At 45.9% G+C, this 18,821-nt stretch overlaps 1 protein-coding gene across 7 annotated transcripts in view; it reads right to left on the bottom strand.

The window, feature by feature from the left end:
* Window positions 1–876: 876 nt before the first annotated feature.
* The window catches only part of TPD52L2 (TPD52 like 2), a 40,563-nt gene continuing 22,618 nt past the window's right edge, over window positions 877–18,821 (bottom strand). For 4 of the 7 annotated variants that reach the window (XM_081323830.1, XM_081323829.1, XM_081323832.1 and 1 more), the window contains 6 exons: window positions 12,667–12,768; window positions 8,607–8,645; window positions 5,664–5,690; window positions 4,744–4,785; window positions 3,726–3,774; window positions 877–2,780 (listed from right to left, as the gene is read on the bottom strand). In XM_081323830.1, the coding sequence (XP_081179956.1) occupies window positions 2,682–2,780; window positions 3,726–3,774; window positions 4,744–4,785; window positions 5,664–5,690; window positions 8,607–8,645; window positions 12,667–12,768 (358 nt within the window). In that variant the 3' untranslated portion in view covers window positions 877–2,681. The remainder of the gene's footprint in view (window positions 2,781–3,725; window positions 3,775–4,743; window positions 4,786–5,663; window positions 5,691–8,606; window positions 8,646–12,666; window positions 12,769–18,821) is intronic. The other 3 variants (XM_081323834.1, XM_081323833.1, XR_014025928.1) reach the window with 2 other exon arrangements.

Below are 18,821 nucleotides of genomic sequence, written 5' to 3'. Positions count from 1 at the left end.
CTAACCACTAGACCAGGAGTAGGCAACCTTGGCTCTTTTATGACTCGTGGATTTCAACTCCCAGAATTCCTGAGCCAGCATAGCTGGCAAGAATTCTGGGAGTTGAAGTCCACAAGTCATAAAAGAGCCAAGGTTGCCCACCCGGGCACTAATCACAATCGGATGATTGTTGAATCATCCCCATTTGGGTGGCTTCACAGCAGCCGAAACTATGCATACAATCTGCACAAATAGCTTAGGCAGTGTGACATCACCGTCTTGTTCCGTCTTTAGATTCCCAGGGCTCATATTTACAGGTAGTCCTCGGCATACGACCGTCATGGAGTCTGCTCATTATGGTTGTAAATGAAGCCAGTCACATTGACAGAGCTGATTTTAGGCTTTTGCAGCAGTCATAAAATAAATGCCACGGTCACGAAAGAAACGTTGCATTTGTCAGATAAACCCATCATTGTCACGCCATCCCCTTGTGTGACCTACTGACAAGCAAAGTCCATGGGGCGGCCAGATTCACTTAACAACTGTGTTACTAGCTTAAGCAACTCTAGTGATTCGCTTAACGTGGAAAAGAAAGGTCGTAAAATGGGACAACACTCACTTATGATCAGCGTTGCTTAGCAAGGGAAATTTTGAGCTCCATTGAGGTGCTAAGTCGAGAACTTCCTGTACAGTTCAACCATGGAGCAAGGAGAAGGACTGGACGGCAACCTTGATGTGTGAGATCTGTTTGCCGCCCATCTCGTTTCCAGGCAACGCGAAGGTTGTTCAGAAGCATCTGACTTTGCGCAGCACCAAAAAGATCACCGCGTGCCAAGGGGCCGTTGCCCACAACCAGGGTTTGCGAGCCAAAAATACAACGGGACAGACAGGCACTCGTGCTGTTCCAAAAAGGAATATTTTATTGACAAATTTCCCCCAGACCCATACAGGAGAAACGACGTAGCCTCGTCCTGCAGCTCCCGGTCGCATCAACACCAATTCTCCCTTTTTTTGCAACACAGGTGGGCTACCTCGCTCTTGAGAAACTGCAGTCAAATCCCATATCCTAACCTCTGTGGATCGCCTGCCTCTTTTGAGCCAGGTTTGACCAGGAAGGTATTCAGCCAACAGGAACAAAAGGACGCAGGAAGAATTTCGTCCTCAACGCTTGAAAGTGTCGAAACGTGCTTCTCAAGAGGCTGGAGAGAGGAAGGGGGGGGGTCACCCAATTGTTCTTTCTGGGTGCAAATGTCACTGTCGGTATCTACTGCGGGGCACTGCTTCCCATCCCGCTGAGCCTCTAAGGCACAGAGAAGTTTGGATCGCTTAGTGGCGCCTCTGTCTTCCAAGCTACAAAGTCAGGAGAACGGCATGGTTCTCACCCTTGCTCAACGTTATTAGTGTTTCCACGCGCACTCACCCACAGCAGCCCCTGAACAGCGCCACCCGCTGGTTGCAGAAGCCGTGAACAGAATCTCAAGAACATCAGACGAAGAGTTCTCGGAAGGAGCAATGAACCAAGAAACGGAATTTGGGCGCCCCGATAATCCCCTTGCTGCTTTCAGGACTTCCTAAGGCAAGACCCAAATCCAGAGGACAGGGAAGCTCAAGGAAGAGAGAGAGAAAGAGAAAGAGGAGGAGAGAGAGAGAGAGATAGAGAGACAGAGAACATGCGTGCAAGTGAGTATGTATGCAACACAGCCACATGCCACTGAAATGAACGTTAAGAGCCACATGCAGTTTCTATGGTAAGATGCCTCAACCCCTTTCCTTCCCTTCCTCACCCCCAGCATTCTTCACACTTCCGAGATATAAAAAGATTATAAACGAGTAAAGCAGGTGGTGATGTGTAAGGCATGTGTTTCAGCTCCCGCCTCTGAAAGACAGGCGGCCCCTAGATCGCAATGCTAAAAAGCCGATGCGGTGCGTTAAGTCCACTTCCCATTCCAAAAAAAACAAAAAAAACTTTCTGAGATTTATTAAAGCTTCAAAGAGATGTCTGGGCTAGCTGGCGCTAAAAGGAGACTCTTCTTGAGAATCCCAGAAGACAGGGGGGGGGGGGGGGGAAAGGGGAAATATCTTTTAACCCCGCTAAGTAAACTTGGCTTATCGATCTAAACAAGAGATGGCGAGGTTTCCAAAGCGGTCACGGGCCACTCGAACTGCCCAGAAAGAAAACGGAGCTAGAGTAAAATGAAAGCTAGCTAGCTAATTATATAACAAGAAGACGGGAATAAGGGTGTACGGCTGTTTTACGTACAGCTGACCCCTCCCTGGAACGACCCTTTTTTCCACATTGCATAAAAAAAAGGCGCATTTCTGCTTGCAACTGGAGGAACGAGGGGGGTGGGGCAGTGTCTACAAGCCCATGAAGCCTATAAGGGGAGCTCTTTTGGGCTCAAAACGGCAGAATCCTCCCCATTGACAGCCTTCCAAACAGAAGCGCAGGACCTGGCTCCCTCGGGTAACCCTTTAGTGTAAAATAGGTATTAAGTGTACAAAAAGCCGTGTGTTCACTTTATTGGACCTGAAGATTCCAGCAGCGAAGAGGGATGTATGGATTTCTCTCTTCCGAGTGGGACCGCAATTCTTTTTTTTTCCCCATTTCTTTTCTTTCTTTTTTTTTTTTCATTTTCGTCTTGCGTGTTGAGAAGAGCAATGGGTTAGGGTCTCCGGCAGCCATGCACCGTCCCGCTGTCGACTTAGAAAAGCGCGTTGTCCTGGGTTGGCTTGTCGCCAGCGGCCGTCGGTGAATGGAGCTGGCTGGCACCATCGTTATCTTTGCCGCCCACGACTTTGGACTGAACGAAAGAGAAAAAGGTGTTAAGCGTTTAAGTAGACCGGTGTCTCTCGCCCGGTTTTTTTTTTTTGCTCCACCCCACTCCGGTGCATTTATTAAAATCTATAAAAGGTAACGGTAACAGTTCCCCCGCACACGCGTGCTAGTCGTTTCCGACTCTAGGGGCCGGTGCTCATCTCCGTTTCAAAGCCGAAGAGCCAGCACTTGTCCGAGGACGTCTCCGTGGTCATGTGGCCGGCATGACTAGACGCCAAAGGCGCACGGAAGGCTGTTACCTTCCCACCGTGATGGTCCCTATTTTTCTACTTGCGTTTTTTACGTGCTTTCGAACTGCTAGGTTGGCAGAAGCTGGGACGAGTAACAGGCGCTCACTCTGTTACGTGGCACTCGGGATTCGACCTGCCAAACTGCCGACCTTCAGATTGACAAGCTCAGCGTCCTAACCCACTGAGCCACCACGTCCCTACTTCAAAATCTATACCTGACCTTTCATCTTGCGATTTCTGACACTCCTTCCTCCTATTTTCCCCACAACAACCACCCTGTGAAGTGGATTGGGCTGACAAGAGAGTGACTTGCCCAAAGTCACCCAGTTGGTTTTCATGCTTAAGGCAGGACTAGGACTCACCATCTCCAGGTGATTGGCCCAAAGTCACCCAGCCAGCTTTCATGCCTGAGGCGGGACTAGTACTCACCGTCTCCTGGTGATTGGCCCAAAGTCACCCAGCCAGCTTTCATGCCTGAGGCGGGACTAGAACTGTCTCCTGGTGACTGGCCCAAAGTCACCCAGCGAGCTTTCATGCCTATGGTGGGACTAGAACTCACAGTCTCCTGGTTTCTAACTGGTTCCTTAATCACTAACTGGCTCTCCATTCTCTAGTGGTGGTGGTGGAAGAGGAGGAGGAGGAGGAGGGTTTTCTCCCAGGTATGATGGGAGGAAAATTACCTTTATGGTTCCAACTCTGTCTTCAAAAGACTTGAAAGTTGCAGAATTTCTTGCAAAAGAAAAAGATCATTTATGTTAAAAAAAAAAACCCGAAAGAGAGTACCACAAGTTTGCATTCTTTGTTCAGGCAGGCCATCTTGGGGTACACTGTGGTCTCTGGACAACACCCCAGAACCCACTTCCCAAAATTTATCACCTCCACAATTGGCCAAACTCTGGATGATCACGATCTGGAAAACCAAGGGGAGCTAAACAAACGCACCCTTAAAAGCCGGAGAGGAAATTCTCAGTTGAATGAGAAACACACAAACTTTCCCCCCCCACCCCCCAGAAAGAGAAAGATGTCTTCACAACTTCCAGGCAGGCTCATGTCAAAAATCAAATTACAGCTGGTTCGGAAATTTTAGATTCCAACTTTCCTAGGAAGCAGCTCAAAATCAGCAACGTAATAAAAAAACCCGGGTTTACAATAGCGTGAACAAAAACTTTGGTAACTGCTAAATGGTCAAGTCCCACCACCATCAGGTTATTTCCTGTTGACAAACTTGATTTCCCACGATTTATTTATTTATTTAAGAGAATTTACATGGCCACCCATCCACTCGTTTTTGGTGACTCTAGGTGGCTTACAAAACAATAAAATTTAAATTATTGCTATTTCACCACACCGAACATGGAAACAACGAAGAAGAGGCCCTAAAATGGTATTTTTCAAGTGTGGCAAGTGTAAGATGTGCGGACTTCAACTCCCAGGATTCCCCAGCCAGCACAGGTGGCTGGGGAATTCTGGGAATTGAAGTCCACATATCTCAAACTTGTCAAATGTGCAAAAATACAGATATAAGACATTAAAATTTCTAATAGCAGCTCCCATTAGGACCTTCTGGAAGATCAAAGTGGCAGGCTACAGGTTAGGGCCGTTAAATGACCCCCCCAATCCATCCTGGCCCCGTTCCCCCCCCCACAGACACTCCTTGCACACATTGTATTGGAAGAAATGGCGCTTTAGCTACATTACCTCATGGCTGGCATACTTATCGATTGACGAATGGAGTAACTGCTACTCGGAAGCGTTAAGAGGAAAGGAAGGAAACGTTAGAAGCATTTAAACCGTGGATAGCGCCACACCCTGTCAGCTGCCGCCCTCGCAGGGGCCGAGTGGCGAGTTGCAAAGCATTCTGCGACCTACTCAGAGGTGGGCCAAGGGGAGAATTACAAACAGTGCCCGACTTACAGCCATTTGTTCCGTGACCATTTGACATTACAACGGCACTGGGGAAAAAATGTGACCGTTTTTCACAGTTACGACCACCACGGTGTCCCCATGACATGGGACAAAACCTACTTCAATGTCTCACTTAGCAACAGAAATTTTGGGGTCCACTGTAGTCGTAAGTCGAGGACCCCCTGCAATTTTTTTCCCCCCGGTCGACAGACAACGTTTTCCTAGGAGGTGCAACTCGGTGCCATAAACAGCTCCAGCGTTCGGCTTGGGGCTCTCCTCATCCCCCTATTGCCGTGGTGGCAAACCTATGGCATGCATGCCACAGGTGGCACGCAGAGCCCTCTCTGTGGGCACGCGCGCCATTGCCCCAGTCCTAGGCCTTCAGCTGGGTTTTATAAAACCTTTTCGCTTTAGGCCTCCGCTGCCGTGTGCAAAAAAAAAGCTTCAATCAATCAACTTCAACTTCTCACGGGAAAAAAAAAGATCTTGCAAAGTTGGAGTTGATTGAACTTTTTAGTCCCACCCAGTCTGCCATTACCACCGCAGCCACGCCCACCCAATGGGCCACGCCCACCCAATGGGCCACGCCCACCTGGCACCCAACGATACATAAGTGGGTTTTGGCTTGCAGTTTGGGCACTCGGTCTCTAAAAGGTTCGCCATCACTGCATGACCAGAGTCCCCATGCAGATGACACTTCTGCCAAGCCTTACCTAAAAGATTGTGAGAAGGGGTGGGCCCTGGCAGAATCCAACGGAAGCAGAAATTGAGAACAAGGAAAAAGAAAAAAAAAGTTAGGGGCACATTTCAAGACCACCTTCTCTACTCGATACTCGGGCCTCAAACCATCCACCCAAAGATGACTCTTAAAAGGAGAAGGAACGCTTTGAGGATGAGGCTCCTGCTCCCCAAATATTTTATCACGGTAGCGGTCCAGGCCACAAAGTGAAAGGAAGGTTAGCTTGCATCCATGAAGTCCTTGAGCCATCTGAACGTCCGTGGCAAATCTCAAAACAGATTGGGTGAGTTCAAGCAAGGGTGCTGGAGAACCTCTGCCCACCACCCAACAGGTCCGCCAACATCTGCTACGTGGCCTGTAGGCCACCTTCGCATTAGAAAGGACTCATTCAATCGTCAGCGGAGATTCTCCATCATCCAGGTCATGGTTGTCCCAAAGCTGCTGCTCAAAAGGCAACTGGACTTTCTTGGGTTCCCCCCCCCCCTGAAAACATTTCACTTCTCATCCAAGAAGCTTCTCTAGAACTGAAGAAGGTTCTTGGATGAGAAATGAAACATTTTCAAGGGAAAAAGCTCAGCTGCCTTTCAAACAGCCCCTTTGGGCCTATTTAATTGTGACTTACAGAAGATTATAGATGATACGCCTTCCCTCAAGAGGACCGAAATCATGTTTCAGTGTACGAGGAACGAACACCCTGGCCTTTTGCTCCAGGCGCCACCAACACGCACCTCACGTGTGACGGCATCTTTTGGCAGGAGAAGCCCAGAGGATACAGCCATGTTGCAAGGAAGCAGCAACTAGGAAGACCAGTTTTGCAAAACAGCCATTTGCAAACCAACCTGGGAATCTTTGAAAAGACCACCATCACTCCAGGTTATTTTAAGGCACTTAATAGTTTTCTTTAAACTGTCCCTCTTGTTCATCACGGTAGGAATGAGAAGAGGAATTAGAGGTGGGCTTATTTATTTATAGCCCACCTTTATTTTTTTATATAAACAACTCAGAGGCAATGAACATATTTAGCACTGCTTCTTCCTGCTATTTTCCCCCCGCAACAAAAGCCTTGCGAGGCGGGTTGGGCTGAGAGACAGTGACTGGCCCAAAGTCACCCAGCCGGCTTTTATGCCAATGGCAGGACTAGAACTCACCATCTCCTGGTGATTGGCCCAAAGTCACCCAGCCAACTTTTGCCTAAGGCAGGACTAGAACTCACCGTCTCCTGGTGACTTGCCCAAAGTCACCCATTTGGCTTTCATGCTTAAGGCGGGACTAGAACTCACCGTCTCCTGGTCACTTGCCCAAAGTCACCCATTTGGCTTTCATGCTTAAGGCAGGACTAGAACTCACCGTCTCCTGGTGACTTGCCCAAAGTCACCCATTTGGCTTTCATGCTTAAGGCGGGACTAGAACTCACCGTCTCCTGGTGACTTGCCCAAAGTCACCCATTTGGCTTTCATGCTTAAGGCGGGACTAGAACTCACTGTCTCCTGGTGACTTGCCCAAAGTCACCCATTTGGCTTTCATGCTTAAGGTAGGACTGGAACTCACCGTCTCCTGGTTTCTCGCCTGGTGCCTTAATCACTAGACTAATCTGATTCTTGTCTGGCTCCAAAGGGAGTTAAATATTACAATTAACTCCCATTGGATCAAAAAAAAAAAAAGGTTACCGTTTGATGCTTTAAATGTAGACCAGCTAGTTTCTCCCATCATCCCCAGCCAGAAGTGCTACCGGCCAAGCTGAGAGGGGGAAACGGGAATAATAGAACGCATCTGAATCGGACTGGATTGGAATAACCTGGTTTAGAAAACATACTGAGCTCCTGGCCTTTTCTGCCAAGTGACTGTACACCACAACCGTTCAGATTTGCCAAGATCAGAGGCTTTCCTGGTCTCCCCAATTCGGGCGGACATGCAGAGCTGTTTCCCCATTTTAAGCAGCCAAACCTGAGGATCACACCATGGCCACACCGGGAAAGCAAAAGGAACACGCAGAGATTGGCGGGCGAAGGCCACAAAACCTCAACAGAGGTCACCAAGTAAAAACAAGACTTCTGCCCTTGTTAAGAAAAGGATCTCACCACAACACACTCAGCCTCTGATCACGTAAGAGAAACTTGAAAACAGGGCGGCTTGAATGTTTCGGAGGTCTTTCTGCACCACACAAAAACTGGAGACGTTTCAGTGGAAAGATTTGGGGTTGCCCAAGGAGTCACAATTTTTTTCCCCCATTGTCCCTTCCAAAAATCAAGCAAGAGCTGTAACTTATGGACAATCCTAGGAAGCGGGACAGAATATTTAAATCCCTTCCCGCCTCTTCAGTCGCCAACAAGTTTGTTTAAAAAAATTTGCTCTGTTTCAACGATTCGTAAGGCCCGTGAGGCGGGCATGGTGCGATTTCTCTTGAAATGCCTCTTTGGCATTGACAGGGTTAGCGTCGCAGTCTCGCCGACGCCTCTAAATAGGCACATTTACACGATCCACCCTTTGAATAAATGACCCCACGGCTTTTAGCGCTGTGTAGACGGTCTACAAGGTACGTCAAAACTTAACTGTCCTCCGCCATCCTAAGCCACTCTTGGAGACCAGACAATATCGGTTTGCAGAGGAAAGGTGGAGAGGTTAAAAGTCAACACCAAACCCAGGGGTAGGCAACCTCGGCTCTTTTATGACTCATGGACTTCAACTCCCAGAATTCCTGAGTCACCTATGCTGACTCAGGAGTTCTGGGAGTTGAAGTCCATGAGTCAAAAAAGAGCCGAGGTTGCCTACCCCTGACCTAACCCTTTCAGTGTCATTTGAGCAAACGTGTACGCTTTGGGAAAGGGAGGCAGGCTCCAGAATGGACACACACAAATTGTGAAAGTGCACACAGACCTCACAACGGTGCTTATGTGATCAGAGCATCGCAGGCGCTTACCACCCAGACAATCCCAGCCAGATGGGGAAAGGAGAGTTCCTGAAAAATCAAGGTTGTGGCGCGTGAAATATTGTCACGCAATAATGTCACGACACATGAGGCAGCCGCTCTATCTACTCGTTATTTTCATTTATCTAGTTATATATATAGTCCACTGTTTTTGTTTTTTTTAATATAAACCACACGAGGTGGCGAACAGACACAATACTCCTTCCTCCGCCGATTTTCTCCCATAACAACAACCCTGTGAGGTGGGCTCGGCTGAGAGAGGCAATGGCTCAAGATCACTCAGCTGCCTTTTGTGCCTAAGGCGGGACTAGAACTCAAATCTCCTGGTGATTGGCCCAAAGTCACCCAGCCGGTTTTCATGCCTAAGGCACCACTAGAATTCACCATCTCCCAGTTTCTTTCTGGCTTAACCACTAAATCAAACTGGCTCTCAGTAAGAAAAACCACAATGTGGGAAAGGAGGGGGGAACTTAAATTTCATATACCGTATTTTTCGGACCATAAGACACACTTTTTTCCCCCAAAAGTGTGGGGGGGAAACGAGGGTGCGTCTTATGGTCCGAAGGTGATCCGTATGGCCAGCCCCAACCTCTGCAAGTGGAGCACGAATCGGCACGTGCTGAGAAACGCCGATCTCACGCTCCTGCACTCTCCCTCGCTCGGTTTCAGCTTCCCTTGCTACAAGAGAAAGCAGGCTGAAACGGAGTGAGGGAGATTGCCAGGAATGCGAATCGGCTGATCTCGCACTGCTGCAATCTGCCTCGTTTCAGCTTGCTTTCTCTTGTAGCAAGGGAAGCTGAAACCGAGTGAGGGAGTTTGCAGGAGTGCGAGATCGGCCGATTCGCATTTCTGGCAATCTCCTCACTCCGTTTCAGCTTGCTTTCTGCAAGAGAAAGCCGGGCTGCAGGGCCGCCTCCGCGGGTACTGCTCTAATGCAGAGAGGGAAGGACAAAGAGGGAGGGAGGGAAGGAAGGAAGGAAGGAAGGAAGGAAGGAAGGAAGGAAGGAAGGAAGGAAGGAAGGAAGGAAGGAAGGAAGGAAGGAAGGGAGGGACAATGGGAGAGGGAGGGAGAGAAAGAGAGAGAGAGAGAGAGAAAGAGAGGGAGAGAGAGAGAAGGAGAAAGAATTTTTTTTCTTGTTTTCCTGCTCTAAAAACTGGGTGCGTCTTATGGTCCGGTGCGTCTTATGGTCCGAAAAATACGGTATATGTCGCAAAACCCAATGTTAGAATTTGGCCACTTTCCTTCTCTTAACGTGGCTCAAAAGAAACCTCAAGTCTGCAGCTATATATATATGTGAAACGTGTTTCTGCGTCCTAACTGTCCAATATCTTTCAAGAAGGGATTCATCCAGAACTTGTGAATTGTTCTCAGTATTTAAGAACAGCAGTTTAGTGTGGGAGCTGAATGCATTCCCAAGCCAGCAGCTCCAGCAAAGTATCATTTTATCTACGTCATCAGAATTACATTAGAAAACCCCAACGTCTGAAGTGCTAGCAACGGGGAGGGGGTAACGGAGGGCAGAAGGAAATTCTGAACACACTAACAACAATAAAAAATTTATTGTTTAATTTATCCATAGCTTCTCATTTAGATCATCAGACTGATTCAAAGATGTTTTTAGAAAAAGGAAAATATCAAAGATGTTGACTGGATTATGGAAGAATCAGAATTTTAGGCCAAAATAGGATGCTATTGAATTGCTTTTGACTGTTATAAATGCCAAGAACAGTGATTTATATAGTTCATGACAACGTTATGTATAACTGGATTGTAGGCATAGATGCTTATAAAGAGTTAGAATTACGTGTTAACTTGTGCCCTTTACACAGGATGACTGCCATACTTAACAGGTGGAATGACAATCACAGTCTCTAAGTCATTATGTCTGACCACAGATGCTAAATTCCTTTCAAGGAGCAGAAAAAAACCTACTAATTTGGAGATGTTTCTACCTATGGCCCTTCCTAATCACAGGGAAATCTTGATTAAAACGTGGGCTCCCTGGAACGCGTATGGGTAGTCCTCGCGTTCTGACGGTCATCCCCACCTATGGACACATGATCGGACCTCAGGCGTTTGACAACCAGGCTGTACATATGGCCATTTTCAGCAGCCTGCAGTCACGTGACCATGTTTTTACGACTGCTGGTCCCAAAACCTGCATTTCCTGCTTCCAAATCAGCAAAACCGTGGCCGCAGCGAGCCATCACTTTGCTCAACGACCGTGCCATTCTCTTAGGGGGCCACAGTGCACGCTTTATGACCATGCTTTCACTTTAAGGGCTGGCCGATGAAAAAAACGTCTGTAAAATCAGGTCGGTCACGTGACTGGCTGGTTTGACGGCCGTCGTGAAGTTATGACAATGATGGGCAGGCTCCATTACGGTTGTAACTCAAGGACCACCTGTACAGCATTGTCCCAAAGGTCACAGTGCTATGAACCTGCAACCGGGTACCAGCAAAAGTTTTAATTCCGGTTGACCAAGAATTTGTAGGAGTGGCAGAACTGGGGGCAGTCAAAAGAGGGACCAGCGTAGCCTCCTTACCTAGTCACAAACGGATTAAGTCCAACTTCCCCTCCCGCCTTGAATTCCATGGACTCTTTATCTCACCCCAAGCAAGTGACTGAAGAAGATTCCTGTACACTGGCCGTTTAGCAATAAATCAGCTTTATTGGACCTTCACATGTGGACCTGGTCTTTCCTACCTGATTCTTGTCGTCTGTGTCTGTCTGTGAAGGAGTGGCAGAGTCAAGAAAGAAATCAGCCTAGAATCCCTACAGAGCCACAAGCGAACTAAGCCCTACCTTCCTTGAATGTCACTGACCCTTATTTAACTCTGTGTAGGTGCTAGTCAGGAATTAAGAAGACTTCCTGTGCATGGGCATTTCAATCATCATCATCATCATGGCACTGGGAACTATGTCCAAAAACTTTGCAAAACTCATCAAGAAATTGCAGCTTCCTGCAATAACTCCAGCAAAGCTACAAATACTGCGCTACTCAGAACATCTTACATCTTAAGGAGATACCTGGTTGATACCTAGGATGCTGGCAGCAACCTGTGTCCACCATTAGTGCCAGTCAATTTGAGTGTTCAGTTGACTGAGTTTCATGTTTAATGAATAAAAGCTTTATAATAATGATGATGTTATTGGAAGGGACCTTGGAGTTCTAGTCCAACCCCCTGCTCATAGGGAAACACTATACCCATTTCAGACAAACAGTTGTCCAGTCTCTTCTTAAAAACCTCCAGTGTTGGAGCATTCAAAGCTTCTGGAGGCAGGTTGTTCCACTGGTTAATTGTTCTAACTGTCAGGAAATTTCTCCTTAATTCTAAGTTGCTTCTCTCCTTGATTAGTTTCCATCCGTTGCTTTTCCTCCTGCCTTCAGACGCTTTGGAGAAGAGCTTGAGAATAGCTTTTCACAATAAATCAGTTTAGTTGGACCTTGTTAGGTCATATGGTGATAGCCTACAATGTTGGGTTGAAAATATATGAACCATGATATTGTGACTTTAAGATGTTAATTGGCCAATGGGTGTGTAAGTGTTCTCATGGCCACAAGAGGGAGCTAGGAACGTAGCTTCTTTCTCTCTGAATTCTCTGCTCTATCTACTATTGCTGTTTTTGCTCTGTTTTGCTGTACTGTTGGTTTACTACTGTGATAAACCTGAACAACTGTGTTTTTGACCTCTGGACCGGTAAGAAGGCTTTGTATTTGGATTGCTACTTGGACTGTTGCTATTGTGTATGACCTGGACTGTTTATTTTTGACCATGCATTTTTGTTTTTACACCACCTCAAAGTAAAATACTTTTTGTTTTCACAACTCAGTGTATTCTTGTGGTTACTGTGTGACTCTTACTGCTCTCAATACTCTTCCTTGTCTGTGCAACTCCTTGGTAGCACAAGGAGACCTCTGCACAACAATCCCTAACAGACCTTCACGCATGGACCTGATCTTTTTGTACCTGACAAAATTCTTTGGAAGGATTATGTTAAAAAAAAAACCCAAACAAAAAGAGAGAGATGCTTACTCAACCCCTTACCTCATATCTCCAAGCTTCCGGCTGATTGCAGAACCCACGTTGGACAAAGCAGCTGAGGTCTTCTGCCCGGCCTGATACAGCGTTTCCTGGGTCTTCTTATAGCTAGAGAAAAACAAGAATGGGGAAGGAAGGCCGTCATTAACTGAGAACGGTCTCCAAGGAGCAAAGGAAGACACAGCTGGTGCTTGGAACAACAGGAGGCAGGAAAAGCAGAGGCGTGTACACATCCTGCGTACACACTGGAGGGTTTGCAAAGCTTTGCAACTACTGCAGAGAGTGAAACAGGCTAGCAAACAGGTTCAAGCAAGGATGCGTCCCTTCTGAAGACACACCTCCTCACAGCTGGATTTTGAGAGAATGCTCAAGGTAACAGCTAAGTCCTTAACTTACGGCTACGAGGTCAGAATTTCCACCGCTAAGCAAAGAGGTTATTAAATGAGTCACGGCCAATTTTACAACTTTTTTTTTAAAATCATGGTTGTTCAGCAAATAACAGCGGTTGTTAATGTGAACCGTACATCACTAAGCAAGTCAGGCCTCCCTCACTGACCTGTTAGAAGCCAGCTGGGAAGGTTGCAAATGGCGATCACGCGACTCTGGGAAAATGCAGGCCTGTTGCCAAGCTCCGGAATATTGATCGCATGACTGTGGGGATGCTGTGAGGGTCGTTAAGTGCAAGGAAGGGTTGCAAGTCACTTTCCCCACACACACACCGTTATAACTTCAAACAGTCACTAAACCAGGGGTCTTCAAACTTGGCGTGCTGGCTGAGGAATTCTGGGAGTTGAAGTCCACTCCTCTTAAAGTCCATATCAGGGGTCTTCAAACTGGGCCCTTTTATGACTTGTGGACTTCAATTCCCAGAATTCCTCAGCCAGGCGTGCCTGGCTGAGGAATTCTGGGTGTTGAAGTCCACAAGTCATAAAAGGGCCAAGTTTAGAAGACCCGCTTCCCTAAACAAATGGCTGTAAGTCAAGGACCACCTGTGTTGCAGCAAGGCTGCAGAGCAGTTGTATGTTCTCTGGCTGGTTGATGATAATGATTTAAGGAGGATTAACACTCTTTATTCTGGTTTATCTGCCGTTACTGTCAAATGTTTCTTCATATATATTTTTTTGCAGTTTAAGGAGATCAGAAAGAATGGGGGGGGGAAGCACTTATAAACATTATTGGTATCCATCTGCCTATCATATAGGAATGGAAGAGATTATTGCCCACACGCCTTTCAAATTAGCTACCATATCTGAGTCGCAAAAATCCAAACCGCTTCTAGATGATCTCCCTTTGCCTCCACATAAAGACAGATGTCTAGATTCTTTTGCAGCTCTATCACTTCAGAATAAACAGAATAACATAGTTGGAAAGACCCTCACAGGTCTTCTAATCCAGCCGCCTACTTAAGCAAGAGACCTTACACCATTTCAGACAAATGGCTGGCCAGTCTCTTCTTAAAAACTTCCAGTGTTGGAGCATTCACAGCTTCTGGAGGCAGGTTGTTCCACTGGCTGATTGTTCCCACTGTCAGGAAATTTCTGCTAAGTTCCAAGGTTGCTTCTCTCCTTGACTAGTTTCCATCCACCGTTTCTTGTCCTGCCTTCGGGCGCTTTGGAGGATAGCTTGACTCCCTCTTCTTTGGGGCAGCCCCTCAAATATTGGAAGACTCCTCCACACTTTTCCTTTGTAGCATCATCATCAACAACAACAACAACAACAAAAAGCAGACCTTCCTGACTTTCAGGAACTTCCAAAACACTCTGAGTGTTGAGAGGCTGGAGAACAGCATTAAAAGTGTGTGTGTGTGTGTGTGTGTGTGTGTGTGTGCGCACACACACATACACACACACACATATATACATATACACACATATACATACACACACATACACACACATACACACACACATATATATACACACATATATACATATTAATTAATTAATTAATTAATTAATTAATTAATTAATTTTATATACCGCCCTATTCCCGAAGGACTCAGGGCAGTTCACAGGGCAAGTTAAAACAATACAAAAAGGAAAGATAAAATAGAATTAAGTTAATACTAGCCCACAGTACATATATATACATACACATATACATAAATACACACACACATATATACACACATATATATATTCACACACACCTATATTCACACACATACATATACACACATATACATATATACACACATATATATACATATACATACATACACATATACACATACATATATACGCATACATATATATATATATATACATACACATACACATACATATCCCCTTCATGGATTACTGCCTTGTCGTGGCGAAGGGGCTTGCGTAATTCAATGAAGCTATGAGCTATGCCGTGCAGGGCCACCCAAGACGGACAGGTCATAGCTGAGAGTTCTGACAAAACGTGATCCACTGGAGAAGGAAATGGCAACCCACTCCAGTATCTTTGCTATGAAAACCCTATGGACAGTACCAAAAGGCAAAACGATATGACGCTGGAAGATGAGCCCCTCAGGTCGGAAGGCGTCCAATATGCTACTGGGGAAGAGCAGAGGGCTAGTACTAGTAGCGCCAGAAAGAATGAAGCGACTGGGCCAAAGCCGAAAGGACGCTCAGCTGTGGATATGTCTGGTGGTGAAAGGAAAGTCCGATGCTGTAAAGATTTTTTCTCCATAGGAACCTGGAATGTAAGATCCATGAATCAAGGAAAGCTGGACGTGGTCAAACAAGAGATGACAAGACTGAACATCGACATCTTAGGTATCAGCGAACTAAAATGGACAGGAATGGGTGAATTTAATTCAGATGACCATCAGGTATACTACTGCGGGCAAGAATCCCTCAGAAGAAATGGAGTAGCCTTCATAGTCAATAAAAAAATAGGAAAAGCAATACTGGGATACAATCCTCAAAATGACAGAATGATCTCAGTTCGAATCCAAGGCAAACCATTCAATATCACAGTAGTCCAAGTCTATGCCCCAACCACCGGTGCTGAAGAGGATGAAATTGACCGGTTCTATGAAGCCCTACAGCACCTTATAGAACTAACACCCAGAAATGATGTCCTTATCATCATGGGGGATTGGAATGCTAAAGTAGGAAGCCAAAAGATAACTGGAATAACAGGCAAGTTTGGCCTTGGAGTACAAAATGAAGCAGGGCACAGGCTGATAGAATTTTGTCAAGAGAATACGATGGTCATAGCAAACACTCTTTTCCAACAACCCAAGAGACATGGACATCACCAGACGGTCAACACAGAAATCAGATTGACTATATGTTCTGCAGCCAAAGATGGAGAAGCTCTATACAGTCGGTAAAAACAAGACCAGGAGCTGACTGTGGCTCAGACCATGAGCTTCTCCTTGCAAAGTTTAGGCTTAAACTGAAGAAAGTAGGGAAAAGCACTAGGCCACTCAGGTATGAATTAAATCATATCCCTGTTGAATATACAGTAGAGGTGACAAATAGATTTAAGGAATTAGATCTGATAGACAGAGTGCCTGAAGAACTATGGACAGAGGTTCGCAACATTGTACAACAGGTAGCAACCAAAACCATCCCAAAGAAAAAGAAATGCAAGAAAGCAAAATGGCTGTCTGAGGAAGCTTTGCAAATAGCTGAGGAAAGGAGGGAAGCGAAAGGCAAGGGAGAAAAACATAGATATGCCCAATTGAATGCAGAATTCCAGAGAATAGCTAGAAGAGATAAGAATGCCTTCTTAAATGAACAGTGCAAAGAAATAGAAGAAAACAATAGAATAGGGAGGACCAGAGATCTTTTCAAGAAAATTGGAGAGATGAAGGGAACGTTTAATGCAAAAATGGGCATGATAAAGGACCAAAATGGCAGGGACCTAACAGAGGCAGAAGAGATTAAGAAGAGGTGGCAAAATTACACAGAAGAACTATACAAGAATGAGCTTAACGTCCCAGATAATCACAATGAGGTGGTCACTGACCTCGAGCCAGACATCCTAGAATGTGAGGTGAAGTGGGCCTTAGAAAAGCTGAGCAACAACAAAGCTAGTGGAGGTGACAGTATTCCAGCTGAGCTATTCAAAATCTTAAAAGACAGTGCAGTAAAAGTGCTACACTCAATTTGCCAGCAAATTTGGAAAACTCAACAGTGGCCACAGGATTGGAAAAGATCAGTTTACATTCCAATTCCAAAGAAAGGCAGTGCCAAAGAATGTTCAAACTATCGCACCATTGCACTCATTTCTCATGCTAGTAAAGTCATGCTTAAAATCCTACAAGCTAGACTTCAGCAGTATGTGGATCGAGAACTACCAGAAGTACAGGCAGGATTTCGAAGAGGCAGAGGAACTAGAGATCAAATTGCCAACATACGCTGGATCATGGAGAAAGCTAGGGAGTTCCAGAAAAACATCTACTTCTGCTTCATTGACTATGCTAAAGCCTTTGATTGTGTGGATCATAACAAACTGTGGCAAGTTCTTAAAGAGATGGGAGTACCAGACCATCTTATTTGCCTCTTGAGAAACCTATATGCGGGTCAAGAAGCAACAGTGAGAACTGGACACGGAACCACTGATTGGTTCAAAATTGGGAAAGGAGTCCGGCAAGGCTGTATACTGTCGCCCTGCCTATTTAACTTATATGCAGAGCACATCATGAGAAAGGCAGGGCTAGATGAATCAAAAGTTGGAATTAAGATTGCCGGAAGAAATATCAACAACCTAAGATACGCAGATGATACCACTCTAATGGCAGAAAGTGAAGAAGAACTAAAGAGCCTCTTGTTGCGGGTGAAGAAGGAGAGTGCAAAACTTGGGTTGAAACTTAACATTAAGAAAACCAAGATCATGGCATCTGGCCCTCTCAATTCTTGGCAAATAGATGGGGAAGAAATGGAGGTAGTGACAGATTTTGTTTTCCTGGGCTCCAAGATCACTGCAGATGGGGACTGTAGCCAAGAAATTAAAAGACGCTTGCTCCTGGGGAGGAAAGCCATGGCAAATCTAGACAGCACACTAAAAAGCAGAGACATCACCCTGTCAACAAAAGTGCGTATAGTCAAGGCGATGGTCTTCCCAGTTGCAATGTATGGCAGTGAAAGCTGGACCATAAGAAAGGCTGAGCGCCAAAGAATTGAGGCCTTTGAACTATGGTGCTGGAGAAGACTCCTGCGAGTCCCTTGGACTGCAAGGCGATCAAACCGGTCAGTCCTAGAGGAGATCAATCCTGACTGCTCTTTAGAAGGCCAGATCCTGAAGCTAAAACTCAAATACTTTGGCCACCTAATGAGAAGGAAGGACTCACTGGAGAAGAGCCTAATGCTGGGAAAGATCGAGGGCAATAGAAGAAGGGGACGGCAGAGAATGAGGTGGCTGGATGGAGTCACTGAAGCAGAAGGCGTGAGCTTAAATGGACTCCAGAAGATGGTAGAAGACAGGAAGGCCTGGAGGAATGTTGTCCATAGGGTCGCGATGGGTCGGACACGACTTCGCAGCTAACAACAACACATACATATACATACATACATACATACATACACACACATATACACACTTTTAATATATATATTAAAAAAGTCAACATTGATGCATTAGTTAATCCAGAAGAGAAATGGGCACGGTTATGCTCAGGAAGTGAAAGATTTCCTCTCACTTACCCTCAAAAAAATTGCCATTTTACACTGTGAAAGCAGCCTATCTTTTAAAGGCCTGGACTGCCCGTTTTGTGATTTCTCCAACAATGCGGAGCTACCAAGGTTGTAACCTTGCTCTGCTCCTTTTTCCCTCCGACCACAAGACTTCAAAACAAGTTGAGGAAGTCGCTCACATCCGCAACCACTCTCAGCACAAAACCTAGCTACGTTGAAAGCCAGATACTTGTGGAAGCTCCATCTACTGCTCAGTATTTTATTTATTTATTTTATTTTTATTTTATTAGACTTATATACCGCCCTTCTCCCGTAGGACTCAGGGCGGTTTTGTAGTTTTGTAGTGAAAGGCCGAGACTGCAGCTTGGGAGTCTCCGAAATACCCACAAACACAAGGCCCAGTGCAAATTGACTCGTCTGGAAATGCTACTACAGACAGGCCTCCATTCACAATCGTTAACTTGAGCCCCTAATTATACGTCAGGCCGGGCATTATAACAGAATACACAGTAGCGGCCAAAATTGTGG

Source organism: Vipera berus, assembly GCF_964194415.1.
Source record: "Vipera berus genome assembly, chromosome: 3".
NCBI classification, from domain to species: Eukaryota; Metazoa; Chordata; class Lepidosauria; order Squamata; family Viperidae; genus Vipera; species Vipera berus.
This window is presented reverse-complemented; position numbering and strand designations above follow the sequence as displayed.